General features: G+C 42.6%; 1 protein-coding gene across 4 annotated transcripts in view; it reads right to left on the bottom strand.

Annotated features, from left to right (window-relative positions):
• Nucleotides 1-16,436, bottom strand: part of KIF16B (kinesin family member 16B) — a 173,003-nt gene that overhangs the window by 19,601 nt on the left and 136,966 nt on the right. For all 4 annotated transcript variants that reach the window (XM_068153117.1, XM_068153119.1, XM_068153120.1 and 1 more), the window contains one exon: nucleotides 5,823-5,906. In XM_068153117.1, the coding sequence (XP_068009218.1) occupies nucleotides 5,823-5,906 (84 nt within the window). The remainder of the gene's footprint in view (nucleotides 1-5,822; nucleotides 5,907-16,436) is intronic.

The raw sequence follows: 16,436 nt of genomic DNA, 5'->3' as shown, positions 1-16,436 counted from the left end.
GATGGATACGGTACAGGAATGCAGTATCCAAAGCAGCTGGGATTTCAGGAAAACTTGTGACATGCCATTCCTTTAAAAGGTTTTGCTTACAAATAATTAAAGAAACACAGGAATACACATCATCTGATTTCATTTTAAAAAAAGCTTCTTTATCTACTGATTTCTAATTGCATGAAAGGATACATACACACTAACTTCTATTCATTAACTTTAATCAAAAGAGTTCTTGGCTGTTTCATTCAAGGGGGATTTAATCAAGCAAGGTTGGCTCTGGAGTGAAATTACTTCACTTCTGCAGCCTTTAGACTACAAAACAATTAATTAAGAGTTTTGCCCTGCAACAGGTCCCTGATGTAATACTAAATTAACACATTGCAGTGGGGCATTTTGGATAGGCAATTTTAAATACAACGTAGGTGTTTCCTCTTAAGATGTATAGGTAAAACCTTTGTGCAGATTTGCATGTTGCCTTTCCAGAGCGATGTAAGATACTGCTCAAAACAGTTTGTACTCTACTAACAAACACCAAAGAAATAGTGTTTACATTGCAACTCCATATAGCATCATGGAATTGTTTCAGTTGGGAAAAAAGGTCAAAGATCATCAAGCCCAACCGTCGGCCTAACACCACCATGCCCACTAAACCATGTGCCAAAGTGCCATGTCCACACATTTCTTGAACACCTCCAGGGATGGTGACTTCACCACCTCCCTGGGCAGCCTGTTCCAATGCCTGACTCCTACTTCAGTAAAGAAACTTTTCCTAATATCCAACCTAAACCTCCCTTGGCACAATTTTAGGCCATTTCTTCTCATTATATCACACCACACTAGGGAGAAGCGACAGACCCCCACTTCACTACAACCTCCTGTCAGGGAGCTGTAGAGCACAATGACGTCTCCCCTCAGTATCTTCTTCTCCAGACAAAATAGTCACAGTTCCCTCAGCTGCTCCTCACCAGACCTGTTGTCCAGACCCTTCACCAGCTTTTTGCCCTTCTCTGGACATGCTCCAGCTACCTCAGTGTCCTTCCTGCAATAAGTGGCCTGAAACTGATTCCAGCATTCGAGGTGTGGCCTCACCAGTGCTGAGTACAGGGGCACGATCACTTCTCCACTCCTGCTGGCCACACTGTTCCTGATCCAGACCAGGATGCTGTTGGCCTTCTTGGCCACTGAGCATGCTGATGGCTCATGCTCAGCTGGCTCTTGCCCAGCACCCTCAGGTCCTTTTCTGCAGGGCAACTTTCCAGCAACTCTGCCCCAAGCCTGTAGCATTACATGGTGGTGTTGTATCCCAAGTGCAGGACCTGGCACTTGCCTTTGTTAAACCTCACACAACTAGCCTCAATCCATTGATCTAGCCTGTCCAAAAATCACACTAGAAATCAAAGCCTTCTCCTCAAGGTCATCTCACACAAAAAATAGTATGAGTAATGTGCTCTCCTACGAGCAAGCTTGTGAATCTTGTGCCTATTAAACATTTGTATCAGCTAGGATTAATAAAAGAGCATAAACTTTGTAATTTATGTGATTTTAAACTACAATCTGCACAATTCGGTGCTCTCTGACGTCTTTTTCTCCAAGTTTCTTGGAAACTCTTGGTCTCTTCTCTCAATTAACTAGTGATAGGACAAGAGGAAATGGCCTCAAGTTGCACCAGGGGAGGTTTAGGTTGGATATTGGGGGGAAAAAAAAAAATCTTTACTGCAAGATTGGTCAGGCATTGCAACAGGCTGCCCAGGGAAGTGTTGGAGTCACCATCTTCAGAGGTGTTCAATCAACATGTAGACATAGCTCTTCACAACCTGGTTTAGTGGTCATGATTGCATGATTCTAAGTGAGTTAATCTCTATTATGATGAAATCTACCCACTTGTAATCTCAAAGCAAAATAAGATGACATGACGACCTTGAAGCAAACGCTAGAGCTGGCCTCTGATTCTATTTGCCTTGGAAGGTACTAAAAATCCCTCTGCTCTTCTCAGCACTTCTCCTACTGTGGCAAGAATCCATGAGGGGATGTGTAGGAAACCTCATCTTCCTAAGATCTCCTGCAAAGAATGTTTTGGACAAATCTTTTTGTATTTAATTACAAAGAAATATTCTCTGACTGAAGCGAAAGTGATTCAAATAGAATAACAATTTAGATATCTGCACTAGAAGCAGCTCTGTGACTGCTGTAAGTTGAGTTAATTGGAAAGGTGCTTTTGCTCCTGCAGTGACTCTCAGTCTGCTTCATTTTCCCAGATCAGAGTGAGGGCTGCAATCTGGTTTTGATGTGACAAAAGAGCCTGTGGGGCCGTTTCAGTACCCAGCTGCTAATTCCTACAGATAGTCTAGTCAGGCTGCTTGACTGAAACAACAGCCTAAGTTGTCTTATCCCTCATGCAGGTGTACATTTGAGTGTGAACTGCTTTGTGCCCAAGGTAAAATGAGAAAAAAAAAAAAAACAACTAAAAAAACCTACTATAGCTCAGAGATGACCTGTGGAAAGCACTGGTCTAGCCTAAACTATACCATCCTGCTCCAATCCAGAGAGTTCATGAAAAACAAGGTGCAGTTCAGTCACAGCCTATTCAGGACTGTTTACACTTAGCCCATATCCTGGGCTAAGCTCTGTCATCCGATGAGCCCTTCCCAGCAAAGATGGGGAGTCAGGGAAAGGAGAGAAGACCCACAGGATGAAATGAAATTGGGCACAAGGAAAGAGCCAAATTAGTACCAATGTTAATACAAGATACGCAGTTTGGCCAGCAAATTGTGCAGCACTCACAACATCCAGGAAGGGAGGCCTCAGGAGTAAGCAAAGCAGCACAGAGCCCAAGCAGGAAGCCCTCCTCCTAAGCAGGAGGCTCTCCTCAGCAAACTTCCCCTTTACACCAAGGGTGATACTCATGGTCTGCGATGCACTTGTAGGCAGTGCCAGTCAGCTGTGCTGATTGACTCAGAACTGCTAATGGCCTGCAGCCCACGGCTGGCCTTGGATTCTATCCCAGGACTCTGTCCCAGCAAAACCAGGACAAGGACATACAAATACCTGATGTAAAAACTGCAAATGTCTGTGCCATCCATCACCAGAATGACAGCTCTACTAATGACCTTACAATATAGAATATTTGTTCAGAGCACTTATCAGATTGATATTTGTCACACTGTAATCTATTTTCAGTCTATAAAGTCAGCTTGGATGTTGGATAATAACAAACTTTTTTTTTGTTGGCCTGGAAGCTGTGCTTTGTTTTTCTACAAATGCTGTATTACCTTCATTACCTCCTGAATAGCCATATGAAACAATCAAATCAACCTTCAGACCATACTACAGAATCACAGAATCAACCAGGTTGGAAAACACCACAGAGATCATCAAGTCCAACCTATTACCTAAGACCTAACACCTCGTGACAACTAAACCATGGCTCCAAGCGCCACATCCAATCCTTTTTTGAACACCTCCAGGGATGGTGACTCCACCACCTCCCTGGGCAGCACATTCCACTGGCCAATTACTCTTTCTGTGAAAAACTTTCTCCTCATGTCAAGCCTAAACTTCCCCTGGTGCAGCTTGAGACATATTACAGCTATAACACCACATCACCTGCAAGGCTTGAAAGAGATTGCAAAGGGTTTTCAGCAAATCAAGGTACAGGATCATGTGTGAAAGCCAACTGCACACAAGCCATGTTTTCTCTCTAGGCTCTCACCTTTTACCTGATTGAATTCCTATGTGAGAAATGTGCTGAGGTCAAGAGACCAAAAAAACCACATCCCTTACAGAGGCTATTTATTAATTTATTGCTTTCCATTTAGTCTGCTGAAGCTTGCTCGAGGTTCACATGAAATTGAAAGCCACGAGGCAGCAGCAGCCAGTATTTTAAATAGAACTAATGCCTGTGCCATCCTCACTACCATACCTTTTCTGCCTGTCAAATACTTTCCCAGTATAAATCAAGATGTGCTTTGAGCCCCCAAAGCTTTACTTCACTTTGTAAACCGTTAGCTGATTTCTCTTGCTCTTCACCAAGGAAGCTGTAGCTATGTTAGCTGAAACTCTGCAGCCACAGACAAATCCAGAGCAAACCACTTCAAAATTCAGAGTGAAAAGAAAATACCACGATTAAAGATCCAGACACAAGATGGTTTTGTTCAGCTTGCTGCATCAAATTACTCATAGCCAGGAAGGTAACACTTGCTTGGCTGCTTGTCCTCTTTACCTAACTTTCTCTTAGCCACAGGGAATCTTCAGTTTCTCCAACACTGAGTGATTTGTCAAGATTACTGAGTGGCATGGCCAAGTGTGCTATTTGGCAAAACATATTCATGTGAGCAGTGATCATATCACAGGAGCGGAGAATGGTTTGAGTTGGAAGGGACCTTAAAGATCATCTAGTTCCAACTTCCCCTGTCATGGGCAGGGACAGCTTCCACTAGACCAGGTTGCTCAAAAAGCTCAATCCAACCTGGCCTTGAACAATGGGGCATCCACAACTTCCTTGGGCAGCCTGCTCCAGTTCCTCTTTCAGTTTGGAACTGTTACCCCTTGCCTCATCACTATACTTCCCCATAAAGTCTTTTATAATTATGTGTGCAAAATACATACATGTCAGAGTTTTAATGCCTTATTTTTGTTAAAAGAGGTACAATTTCATTTCAAGCTAAAAACCGGCTACACAGAGAGCTGCAAGAACCGCATGACTGGGATCAAAGCACCACTATACCCAGAACTGTTAACATTCTGAAACATCACAATAAAATCCATTAGCAAATCAACAAAAGGTCAGAAAGATTAAGGGATTAAATTTCTTACTGCTACAAAAATATGCAAATTGAGTGCTAGATGGAGATGTGGCCATGCCTTATGCCCTCTGGAGAGTACATGAAATGGAAAAAATAGATTACATTACAATACTACGTGCACGACAGCCTCACATCAGGTCAGTGGGGAGGTGTTTTGTTGCTAGATCAAAGAACAGGTAAAATACCTATGGAAATTTCTCAAACATGAAAGAAAAGATTGCAGTTGGAAGCAATCTACTTTTATATTAATTTCCCTAAATCTCTACTTAATGTTACTTTAGCTCCATAAAGAATTTAATTCCTAATGACTAGCGTGATCAGCTAATCCTCATGTGGCAAGAATATAGTTGGGGAGTGAATGGTTTAGTCCTTGTTCACACCTCCCTCTACTTTCCCCAAGCCCCACCTCCTGCCCCTGGTCTGCAATAATGCATTTGTTAACACAGAAACATAAAGACCTCATGCAGGATAGGAGAAAAAAAATCAGGCCATGCACGTAGCTCTGCAGAACAAGCTAAACCTCGCAAACTCGCACAATTAAAACCCCAAATACCAAACACTCAGAAAGCTGAGTTACAAAATAAAGCTCAAAGATGCCCAAATATCACTTTCCTTCTGTCATGAGATATTTGGATATAACAACTATGATAAAACAGTTAATCTTTAGCCAAAAATTTGCATTTAAAGCAGCAGTATTTATTTAATTGTCTTGTACAGAGACCATCTGTCTAGAGTGAACACTTACCTCACCCACAATCTTACCTCCTAAATAAATGTACCTCCCATGACTATCTCTAGAGAGATGCCTTTTCTTTTTTTGCCCCTAGTCCAGGATTATTTTTTTGCAGGCATGTTTCATTACTTTGCAATCTACTGCTGCCATCTCCTGTGTTAAATGAGGCAGAAAGTAACTTCACAGTTAGAAGCAGGCTATTCAGCTTTGGCCATATGGGAATGGTTCTGCTGGTCAAGCACAGCATTCCACCAAAATGCACCACAAAAGCCTGTTAAAAAAGTTGGCATTACCTCCAAGTGACTCCGTCGCTCTGCAATCACTCGTTCATCCTTGTTTCCAAAGAGCTTCTTTGGAGGGAATTCTAAAGAGGCAAGCTGGAAGACATTAAAGGACAAAAAAATATCAGAAGTGACATGCTGAAATGAGAAAATTCTCTTTAAACTATGAAGCAATTGAGAAGAAAACACCAAATATTCATGAGCTACACTACATGCTACTAGCAAGGATCACATTACATGTTGCTGCTGATGTTATTGCTATCTGGTCTGTAGCACTGCTAAGATAAAAACACATTCTGTCATAAAGGAGAGGCAGAAAGCAAAGGAATCAGACCACTGCTATTTGCTCATGTAAAGACTGCAAAGTTGCAAACTGAATCTGATGTGATAGCACCAGCTAAGAAGTCAGCAAGATCTCTTCAGGAATTCTGGGTATCTTAAAAGTTTGCATTTAGCCTCTTAAAATCTGTGGTCCCCAACTGTGCTGCCATGCCATTTCTCTGTCTTTTCCTATGGTGGATCATAAACATCAGATCTTTGGGCCTCAGACCTATCACTAGGGTTATGCTGTGGAAGATGGCAGTGCTGGACTCCAGGTGACACTTGAGCTGGACCTGAGGGACTTTTCCTTTTGCCTTGTACCTACAACTTCTTCCTTCCAGCAAGAAGAGACTAAGGGCATGCAGATACACTGTAATGGTAGCTAAGATAATGAGAAGTGGAACTTCTTGAGCTGTAGCTCAACCACATCCAAATGTGTGTCCATGCTGGAAGCTGATAGCTTTAATTTCTGAAGAGCAAACTGCCACACATCACACTGAAAATTAATATCATGGCAGCAGCACAACTCCTCAAAACAACTGTTCAGATCTGTCCTTCTAGGAGTTCTTCCACAGGAGTGGTCAAAGCTATCTTTTCATTTATTTTTCATTCTGTAGAAACTGAGGCAAGCTGCTCTGGTAAGGGAGAGAGCAAGGGCACTTTCTTCCTTTCTTTTACACCAATAAATAAAATGTGTGAACAGATTCCAGCCAACTCTATCTGGGAAACACACAAAAGACACAAGACTTTATAACAAGCACCAAAGAACTCAGCCTGCTAAGGCACTGAGGCTGGGAATGATGCACAAGAAAGCAAGTCCTCACCACATAGGTTGTGCTTACACTTAAAGGCACATCAAAAGTGATTTCTTCCTAGCTCTCGCTGTGTGAGACAGAAATATACAACCTCACATTGGTATTGCTGCAGCTGATTTGCAGGCAAAAGCCCTGTGCAGAAATGCCTGCTGCACCAGCTCCTCTGGCTATATGGAAATAACAAACAAGATGTACCATTTCCTTATATATCAGCACATACAGGGCTGTGGGGAATTTATGACTGGTGACAAGGAGCAGCAATATACTGAATTAAACAAGGAGATTCATTATTAACACTAAATCACAGTATCACAGTACATTAGTGGCTGAGAAGGACCCCCAGAGATCACTGAGTCCAACTCCCCTCCAAAGCAGGATCATCTACAATGGTCCTCACAGGAATGCATCCAGACAGGTTTTGAAATTCTCCAGAGAAGGAGACTCCACAACCTCTCTGGGCAGCCTGTTCCAGTGCTCCATCACCCTCACTGTAAAGAAGTTTCTCCTCATGTTGAGGTGAAATCTTCTATGTTCAAGCTTGTATCTGTTATTCTATGCATTATTGTGCACCACCAAAAAGCGATTTGCCCCCTCCAGTTAGGACCCACACCTCAGATATTTATAGACAATGATCAGATCCCCTCTCAGTTTTCTCTTCTCATGACTAAACAGCCCCAGGTCTCTCAGCCCCTCTTCATAGGGGAGGAGCTCAAGTCCCCTAATCATCCTCTTAGCTCTTTAAAAAACAATGGAATTCCGCAATACAAATAATTGATTCCCATTCTCCCAAACTGGAGGAGAGGCTGAGGGAGCTGGGGATGTTTAGCCTGGTGAAGAGAAGGCTCAGGGGAGACCTTATTGCTCTGTACAACTACCTGAAAGGAGGTTGTAGCCAGGTGGGGGCAGTCTCTTCTCCCAGTGACAGAATAAGAGGACACAGTCTTAAGCTGTGCCAGGAAAAGTTTAGGCTGGATGTTAGGAAGAAATTCTTCCCAGAGAGAGCGATTTGCCGTTGGAATGGGCTGCCCGTGGAGGTGGTGGAGTCACCATCACGGGAAGTACTTAAAAAGAGGCTGGATGAAGCACTTAATGCCATGGTTTAGTCGACTAGATGGTGTTGAGTGGTAGGTTGGGCTTGATGATCTCAAAGATCTTTTCCAACTTGGTTATTTCTGCGATTCTGTGGGTAATATTAAAGAAACGCCTACACATCTTCAAATGAGCAACATGAAGCCACGTAGGGAACCAGAGGAGATGGAAAAGACATCTGCTCTGCATCAGTCTTGCCAGAAAGCCCCAATTATATCCCTCAAATTCCGCCAACCATATTCTTCTCAGTGTGTTTGCTTCTTCATGTTGGCAGTACATAACCAAACAGTATTCTATAATTACATCCCTGGGACTTATTTTCATTCCTTAACCTACACAGGATTATAACTGCTAATATTTTCAAGGATTTGAAAATCCCACCCCTGCAGAAATGATATTTTATTACACAGCACTGCATCACATCACTGCCAGAAATAAGCAAGATTGGTTTTGTATTTGCTGGCTAATACTTTCATTATAGACTTTTAAAATAGCATCTCTTAAAACCCCCACATTTGCACAAATTAAAAAGCCCTACTGTTGTAACATCCTCAGATGAAAGCAAGGTATTTCAGCTGAAATCAGGAACAGTTTTACCTGAGCTAAGTATGATTTTAACAGGTGTTTGGGGAGTGATCCTACAAAGCTCCACAACAGGCAAATTGTTTTCCTAATCTGTTAAGATTTCTGGATACACAGATTAGCCCAGGTTGGAAGGGATCTCAAAAGATCATGTGGTCCAACTGTTAGAAAAAAATCTTAGAAGAAAACTAATTGCATTTTCTGAAGATGGTCAGTTTTGCTTCAACCCAAAGTAGCTATTCACACAGCTTCAAAATTTCTTAACTTCCACATCACTTTGAAGCACAAATCACCAAATCCAAGGCACCTTCCTCTGGAAGGTGTGTTACAATGAACAGGGAGTTGGACAGGATAGATGACATTGAGGTACTTGAATGTGTCCAGAGAAGGGCAATGAGGCTGGTGAGAGGTCTCAAGCACAAGCCCTATGAGGAGAGGCTGAGGGAGCTGGGGTTGTTGGATTTGATGCTCTCTGCAGTCTTTTCCAACCTGGTTCATTCTGTGATTCTGTGACCTTAGGAGGTGCCTTTCAACCTAGACCATTGTCTGATTCTATGGTCAGTTAGTCATCTAATGCAGCCACCATGTCTACAGAAGGTCCACAACCATGGGCCTGCTGGAACATTACTGTGTCCCACTCTTTCCAAAGGGTCCTCTGACTCCTCTTTTAGACAAAGAACTGAGGGGTATCCATCTCACAAATAAATAATGGAGATCATTCCTGTCACACAATAGGTCACCACCCAGCCACATAACAGGAAAAACCTCCAGCTGTAGATTTCACCATCCCTTCAGCTACTCTTGGAAGCCTTGAATGACTACAATACATTCTACTCCATTGCAGGTCAATAGCTTAACCCCTATCAAAAAGACAGCCAAAACTCTCCAGGCTTTAGCATCAGACTGTCTGAATGCTCTTGCAGACATCAAAGCACCCAATTTACAGGGAGAACATTATCTCTGAAACATGAAAACTGTAACTATTCATTCAGTAACATGAATCAATACAAAATATGTAACTGTGTAGCTTCACTGTGAGAGGAAGTTGGTTCATTTAGATAAAAAGACAGTCTTAGGGTAGTGTGCTTATCTAGATCACCACTGTAAGTCAGAGTGACAAAGTTCCTCCTTTGGTGTTGGGAAAGGAAAAAAACAGTTGGTGCAAGAGCACCAATAACATTTTCTCATCTCATCACAATTTTGGCTTATAAAGAAATAAAGAAAAACAAATAAGTAAAATAAAATCATCATCATCATCCTCCCAGAAATACAAATATAGTGAATTAATGACAAAGGTTGTGATCACTGTCTGCACAGATTTTCTGTTCTGATGTATCATTTAACATAGAGACTGACTCTGTGTGATTCAGACATGCAACAATTACAAAGGACTGAGGTTTATTTAAAATACCTTACTTTAAGTCAAACATTTCAGCAAATTTTCTTGCTAGCAATGCTACAGCACCTTTGAGAATCTGCACAGTAACTTCGTGTGAGATTGAGACTCAGTTGTTCTACGATATGGTAGAGATCTGCAGGTGCAGATTTTGCACCAAGATGTTTGCTTTGGCTCGAAGACTGAAAGAATGTCACACTATGCAGACTCAGGAGGATAAATTATTCTTTTAGAATTAAATGGTTGTGTGCCTTCTGGAACATACTCATTCTTCAAGGGTCATGCCATGACTAGGAGATGAACACTTTGTGGCCATACAAGACATAACACTAGGATTCCACAGGCAGCAGGGTAAATTATTCCACTTCCCTGACATTTCTGAAGCACACCCATCCTCTCTCTGTCCTCCTTGCTGCAGTGGCAATGAAAGCATTTGGCAGTCAGTCTCTTTCAGTGGGGATGCTTTGTCATTTTCCAGGGCTGTTGATGAGGTGATGTGTTTTCTGTCAGGGGAAATTAAGAGGCATATTCCCCAGTATGACAGGAAGAGAGAGCTTGAATGATTTCCTGAGAAGCTTCTGTACGTAGTGTGCAAGATTTCTAATTTTTATTTTGGCTGCAGAAGCATTTCCTTACTAAATTATAGCATGGCTGCAATACAAATTCCATTTATATCCATAGGAGTGTGCACACACAGAGAGGCACAGACCATGGGGCAGGGCTGAGAATACTCTCAGACTCCCATGCAAAGCCAGATAACACTTTTAAATAGTACAGAGACACCCCAGGACTGCACATCAGCAATCCTGATGTCTTTTAGACATTAAGCTTTTCACAGTTAATGATGTTTATCCTATCTGGTAAACGTTGCTAGGCAGTAGCAGTCCTAGGGAAAGGCAAACAGTCATTTGCAATTTACTCCCTAATTTCTTTATAATAAATAAAAGCTGTATTTGGTTTCTGAGTCTTTTATTACTTGGGGGTATGTTGTTTGGCTGTGTCTCGGCAACCTTATCCATAAGAAATGACATCCTTCTAGGGATTGATACTGCACCCAATTCTGTTTACTGTCTTCAGAACTGATCTGATGTTGGGATCAAGAGCACCCTGATGACATTGGCAGACCACACAAAAATGAATGGAGAGGTTGACACTCAAGAAGGGAGAGCCACTCTCCAGGAAGACCTGGACAGACTGAAGGAGTGGGCCAGCAAGAACCTTATGAAGTACAACAGGGACAAATGTAGGCTGGAACGCAGCCCTGTGGAAAGGGACCTGGGGATCTTAGTGGACAACAAGCTCAGCATGAGTAAACAGTGTGCTGCAGTGGTAAAGAAAGATACAGGCCCCTAACTAGACTTGCACAGCACTTTGCAAGATGGTGTTTGAATACTGTGGACCACAGTAAAATATCACACAGTACAGTCAAGTAGGCTTGTCACTTCTGAAGCATAAAATTGCTCAAAGTGTTATGCTCCCTAAACATTAGGGGGGGAAAAAAAGCAAAGCATCATTTTCCAACATCAATCCAAAATCTACAAATCTGCAGGACTGAAACATCTCATTATGTCTGGGGGGTAAAAAAAAGGAATCTATGTTTTTAGTGACTATAATGTAGTAGAAGACATTTTTTTCCCCCAAGAAGAAAAAACAGGGCAGACATTGATGGAGGCTGAGTCAACTTTAATCTTTCATCTCAAATTCTCTTTGTACTTCAATGTTTTGATATATTTAAATGGGGGAGGGGGGGAAGTGGGGGGGGGGGGGGGGAAGAAAATTAAGGAAATGCTAACCATTAAGTTAAAAAGTCAGCCATCTTTAACTCTCACGTTAACTTTACAAGCTGAACTTTCTCATTTTTCAAAGGGCATGTCTGACTTTTGATCCTTTGTACCAGAAATCTCTGTCACAGAAGAGGGAAAAAAAAAAAATCAAAGAGCAGAACGTGGCACAGTTTTGCAGCCAACGTGGCTGCACCTGATTTGATTTTGCAGTTGAGTAATGACAGAAAAATCTGTCCTACTTTTAGTTTTTTGAAGTTTAAACAAAGCAACTTAAGCCTTTCGTTCTCAAGATGCACAAGGACTCTCAGAATCTCAAGAAACTGGACAAAAGCTGTATTCTTGACTAGGACTTTGCACTAAATATTGAGGGATTTGACAACAAGGTAAACAGAAAAGCTTAACTCCTACATTTTTGTTAGCGTTTCGCCTGCAATAAACCACCTATACATAATTGCATAAGAAAGCCTTAGGCAAAGGGGAAAAGTTGACACTTGATGAACAGATTAAATGCTGCTTTGTGAATTCTGAAAGAAAAATAAAGAAGAGATCAAAGATTAATTATTTGAACATGCACTATCCGCTAAATAAGCCAACAAAATAACTTTAACGTTACGTAAAGCACTTTTTCAGTTGGTGCAGCTCAAACTATTTCAAAGTTCAAATGAGGCTTTCCCAGATAGGAGTGAATAAAACTCTACACTTGTTCTCCTTTTAAAACCAATGTGTTGGGTTTGGCTGAGCTGCAGTTCATCTCCCCAGAGCCTCTTTCTAGCGCTGTGGTTTTTGGAGCGCTGTAGCTGGGTGTTGATATCACACCGGTGTTTTGGCTACTGCTAAGCCAAGCACCAAGGCTGTGCTCTTTTCTAGCACTGCGTCCCCTCAACAGTAGGCTGAAAGATGTGCAGGATCTTGGGAAGGGACACAGCTAGGCCAGCTGACCCAAACTGATCAAAGGGGTGTCTATGCCATATGGAGACTTACAAAACCCACCTGGATACGTTCCTCTGGATCTAGACGAACCTGCTCTGGCAGAGGGATTGGACTAGATCTCCAGAGGTCCCTTCCAACCCCTGCCATCCTACGATTCTGAGTCACTGCAGAAGGTCCCTGGTATCAGCCTAACACTGTCAGTCCTTCAATGGCCTTGAGGAAAGCAAGCTCTGCTTCAGTCCATCAGCTCACCAAGTCTTTGTAGTGTTCCTGACACCTGAAGGTCAACCCTGCTATCTCTCAGATACTTGATCAAAGCTGCAGCCTTCCAGCTTTCTGTTGTTGTCTTTCCTTTCTACTGCAGTCTGCAATGTGTGGATGTCACTCAAACACAAACAAACAAGCAACTCCTTCCTTCCTTCCTTGAAAGGATCTACTCTGAAAAATCCTAAATAAGTCACACAGAAACTATATTTGCTGTAATATATATCTCTTGACAAATACATGAGAGACCACACTGTAGAATGATGCATTGGAGTCTTGGGTTTTGGAGGTTTGGCCTGATTGGTGTTTGGTTTTTCTTCCAGTATAGGCTGCACTTGGTGCCATGGTCTAGTCATGAGGTCTGTGTTGATAGGTTGGACTTGATGATCCTCGAGGTCTCTTCCAACCTTGGTTGTACTGTGATACTGTGAATACGGTTTATGCCAGAGGAAGCTGGTTTGCCCCACATACATGAGAATACTCTTTTCTTCCTGCTCTCCATCTCTTTTGCCCTGTGCCAAAGGTTTATTGGTCCACACAACTGGTTTAACCTTTACATGTTTTGGCTGGCAGAAGCAACTCCTGGCCTCTAGTGCAGGCAGCCTTCTACACCAGGCTCCACTAGAACTCACTCCATTGAGGACAGAGTGTACTGGAGACCCTGTTTGGGTTAACCTGCCAGGCAAGTCCCCTGCTGTCCTCAGGCTGGCTACAATTCCTTGTCTTTTTCCTGCTTATCTCTCTGGAGCTCACCCATGCATAAGCAGGCAGCTCCTCTACACCATTCCCCTACAATAAGACATGCCAAAAAAAGCACCAGCACTTACATCTCCTCCCAGAAATATAGGCAGTTCTGCTGCAAATCCCCTTAAAGTCTGCATGCTGTGACTAAGCACCCAGAGCATCTTCTAGGGAATGGCCAACGCATGAGCAGCTTTCTCAGGGTGCAGAAGTTTTCACAGCTCTGCTGTCTCTGAGTAACTCTCTTTGAACTTTATCTTCCTGGCTTGCTTGCTAGTTACCTTCCTCAGATAGGCATATCTGTTTCTAAAAAGGACATTTCAGCTTCATCTGTCACTGAAGAGGGATATGAACACAAAAAAGGAATTCACCTCTTGTGAACCTCCCTGAAGCCTCCCTTTGACGATTCAGAATTACCAAGTAGGCCTGGACACCAAAGCTTTCCCTTCTGCATTTCACTAACTATTCCTCACTGTCTTTGAATTGTGCCTAGCTGCCTATGAAACAGTCATCTGTGATTATCAAGAAGCTTGAGAATTCTCATATCCAAGTCTCTTTTTTAAACAAGCAGGCTAACCCAGACTTGATACGCATTTTGGGGACTACGGTAAGATGCGAAGGCCACTGCTTGTCTCATTTTAACTCCATTTAGTCTGCCTCCTGCTATTGAGAAAAGTCAAATTAACTTCAGCCAAAGAAGTTACTTTGCATTAGAGGGGTGTTTTTCATCTCCTTAAAGCAATTTCTAGACTAGTCCAAATAATAACATAGCGAAATAGAGCCATAAATGATAGTCGATATAATATTTGACAAATTACTTCATCGTTCTGTTCATTATAAGCAGTAGGATGGTGTTCAAATGCAGAATAACTATAAAAATGAGCGATAGGATGTATCAGAGTTCATGCAAACCCTTTCCAGTTCTAGAAAATTATGCAGCTTGGGGATTCTACTCTCTCCTATAAAAACTGAAAACTAATACAGGCAAGGCTTCTTTCTAAATATAAACCTGCCTTGGCTCAGGATTAACACCCAAGGAAAGAAGGACAAAAATTGGACCAAATGGCAAATAAAATGTATTAAGTCCTCTATGCAGGCTGTAGAAAGGCAAAATAAGATGATGCAGAAACAGCATATACCAACCCAAAGGATATAATCTTCTCACATGTAAGCCAGTTAAAACCAAATTCAAATCACAGAATCATAGAACTGTTTTGTTTGGAAGATTGAGTCCACCCATCAACCTAAGACTACTATGGTCATTAAACCACATCCTGAAGTGCCAAATTACAGAGTCACTAGGAGTTGGAAGAGGACTCGAGAGATCATCCCCTCCAGCCCCCCTGCTAGAGCAGGATCACCTATACCAGATCACACAAGAACATATCCAGGCAGGTTTTGACTACCTCCAGAGAGGTAGCCTGTTCCAGTGTTCTGTCACCCTCACAGCAAAAAAAAAACTTGTCCTCATCTTTCCATGAAACTTCTTATGCCTCAACTTCCACCCATTGCCCCTTGTCCTGTCATTGGGCATCACCAAGCAGAGCCTGGCTCCATCCTCTTGGCACTCACCCTTCACATAAACATGAATGAGGTCACCTCTCAGTCTTGCCCTCTCTGAGCTAAAGAGCCCCAGCTCCCTCTGTCGCTCCTTGTAAGGAAGATGTTCCACTCCCTTAACCATTTGTGTGGCTCTGTGCTGGACTCTTTCAGGCAGTTCCCTGAGGTCCTTCTTGAACTTAGGGGCCCAGAACTGGACACAATATTCCAGATGCAGCCTCACCAGGGCAGAGCAGAGGAGGAGGAGAACCTCTCTCAACCTACTAACCACACCCCTTCTAATACACCCCAGAATAGTACTGGCCTTCTTGGCCCCAAGAGCACACAGATGGCTCATGGTCAACCTTCCATCCACTAGGACCCTCAAGTCCTTTTCCCCTTCACTGCTCTACAATAATTAAATATGGTTTGTAGATGCATTTGGAAAACAAACAGGAACAAGTGGTAACATACCATCTCCTTGTAACTTTAAATTTGCTCCTGTGTTCGTCAATCCCTTGCCCCATGACAGAATTCTCTGGAGAAAGATACCAGTACCATGTGGCAGTCCATGGTCTAAGACTAGGGTACATGCTGACCTAGAGAGTCTAGGAAGTTTAACACATATTTTCTATGCTTTTAGGTCATGATTTTGCAAGCTAAACTTTTTGGGTTTTTTTCTATGTAGTCTCAGGTCATGGCACTTGGTTATTTCTTTAAGGAAATGGCAACAACTGCTGGGCTTGCAAGGTCATGTCTTCAAAGCTCACCACCTTAATCAGTCTTCATCAGTGCATGCCTCCAATCTTGCTTCTCAAAAAAGAAGGTGAAAAGGCAATTTTCTGGTGCTTTCCCCAGAGTTTATTGTCCTTTCAAAAATTATTTGGGATTTGATTATCTTCCCACTGGGATTTCTAGCAAGGTACAGAGAGCATCCCTGCAATAGCACAATGTGGACCACACAGCAGACACCATCTTGGTGGTGGCTGGGTGCAGCCTCACCCCACTCACTACATTGCTGTTGATGCTACGTTGGGGATCAGGCCTCTCCGATTGCACACTAAGTGGTCACAGTACCATCTGACTTAAGCAACAGGAATAGCTTCAGAGAGGAGACTTCACCCTAGCAGTTTTCACAGCTCTTTGCAAACAGATTTGCTTGCTG

The sequence above is a fragment of the Melanerpes formicivorus genome, unplaced genomic scaffold, assembly GCF_026170545.1.
Source record: "Melanerpes formicivorus ecotype bairdi unplaced genomic scaffold, bMelFor1.0.p_v2 SCAF_25, whole genome shotgun sequence".
NCBI classification, from domain to species: domain Eukaryota; kingdom Metazoa; phylum Chordata; class Aves; order Piciformes; family Picidae; genus Melanerpes; species Melanerpes formicivorus.
This window is presented reverse-complemented; position numbering and strand designations above follow the sequence as displayed.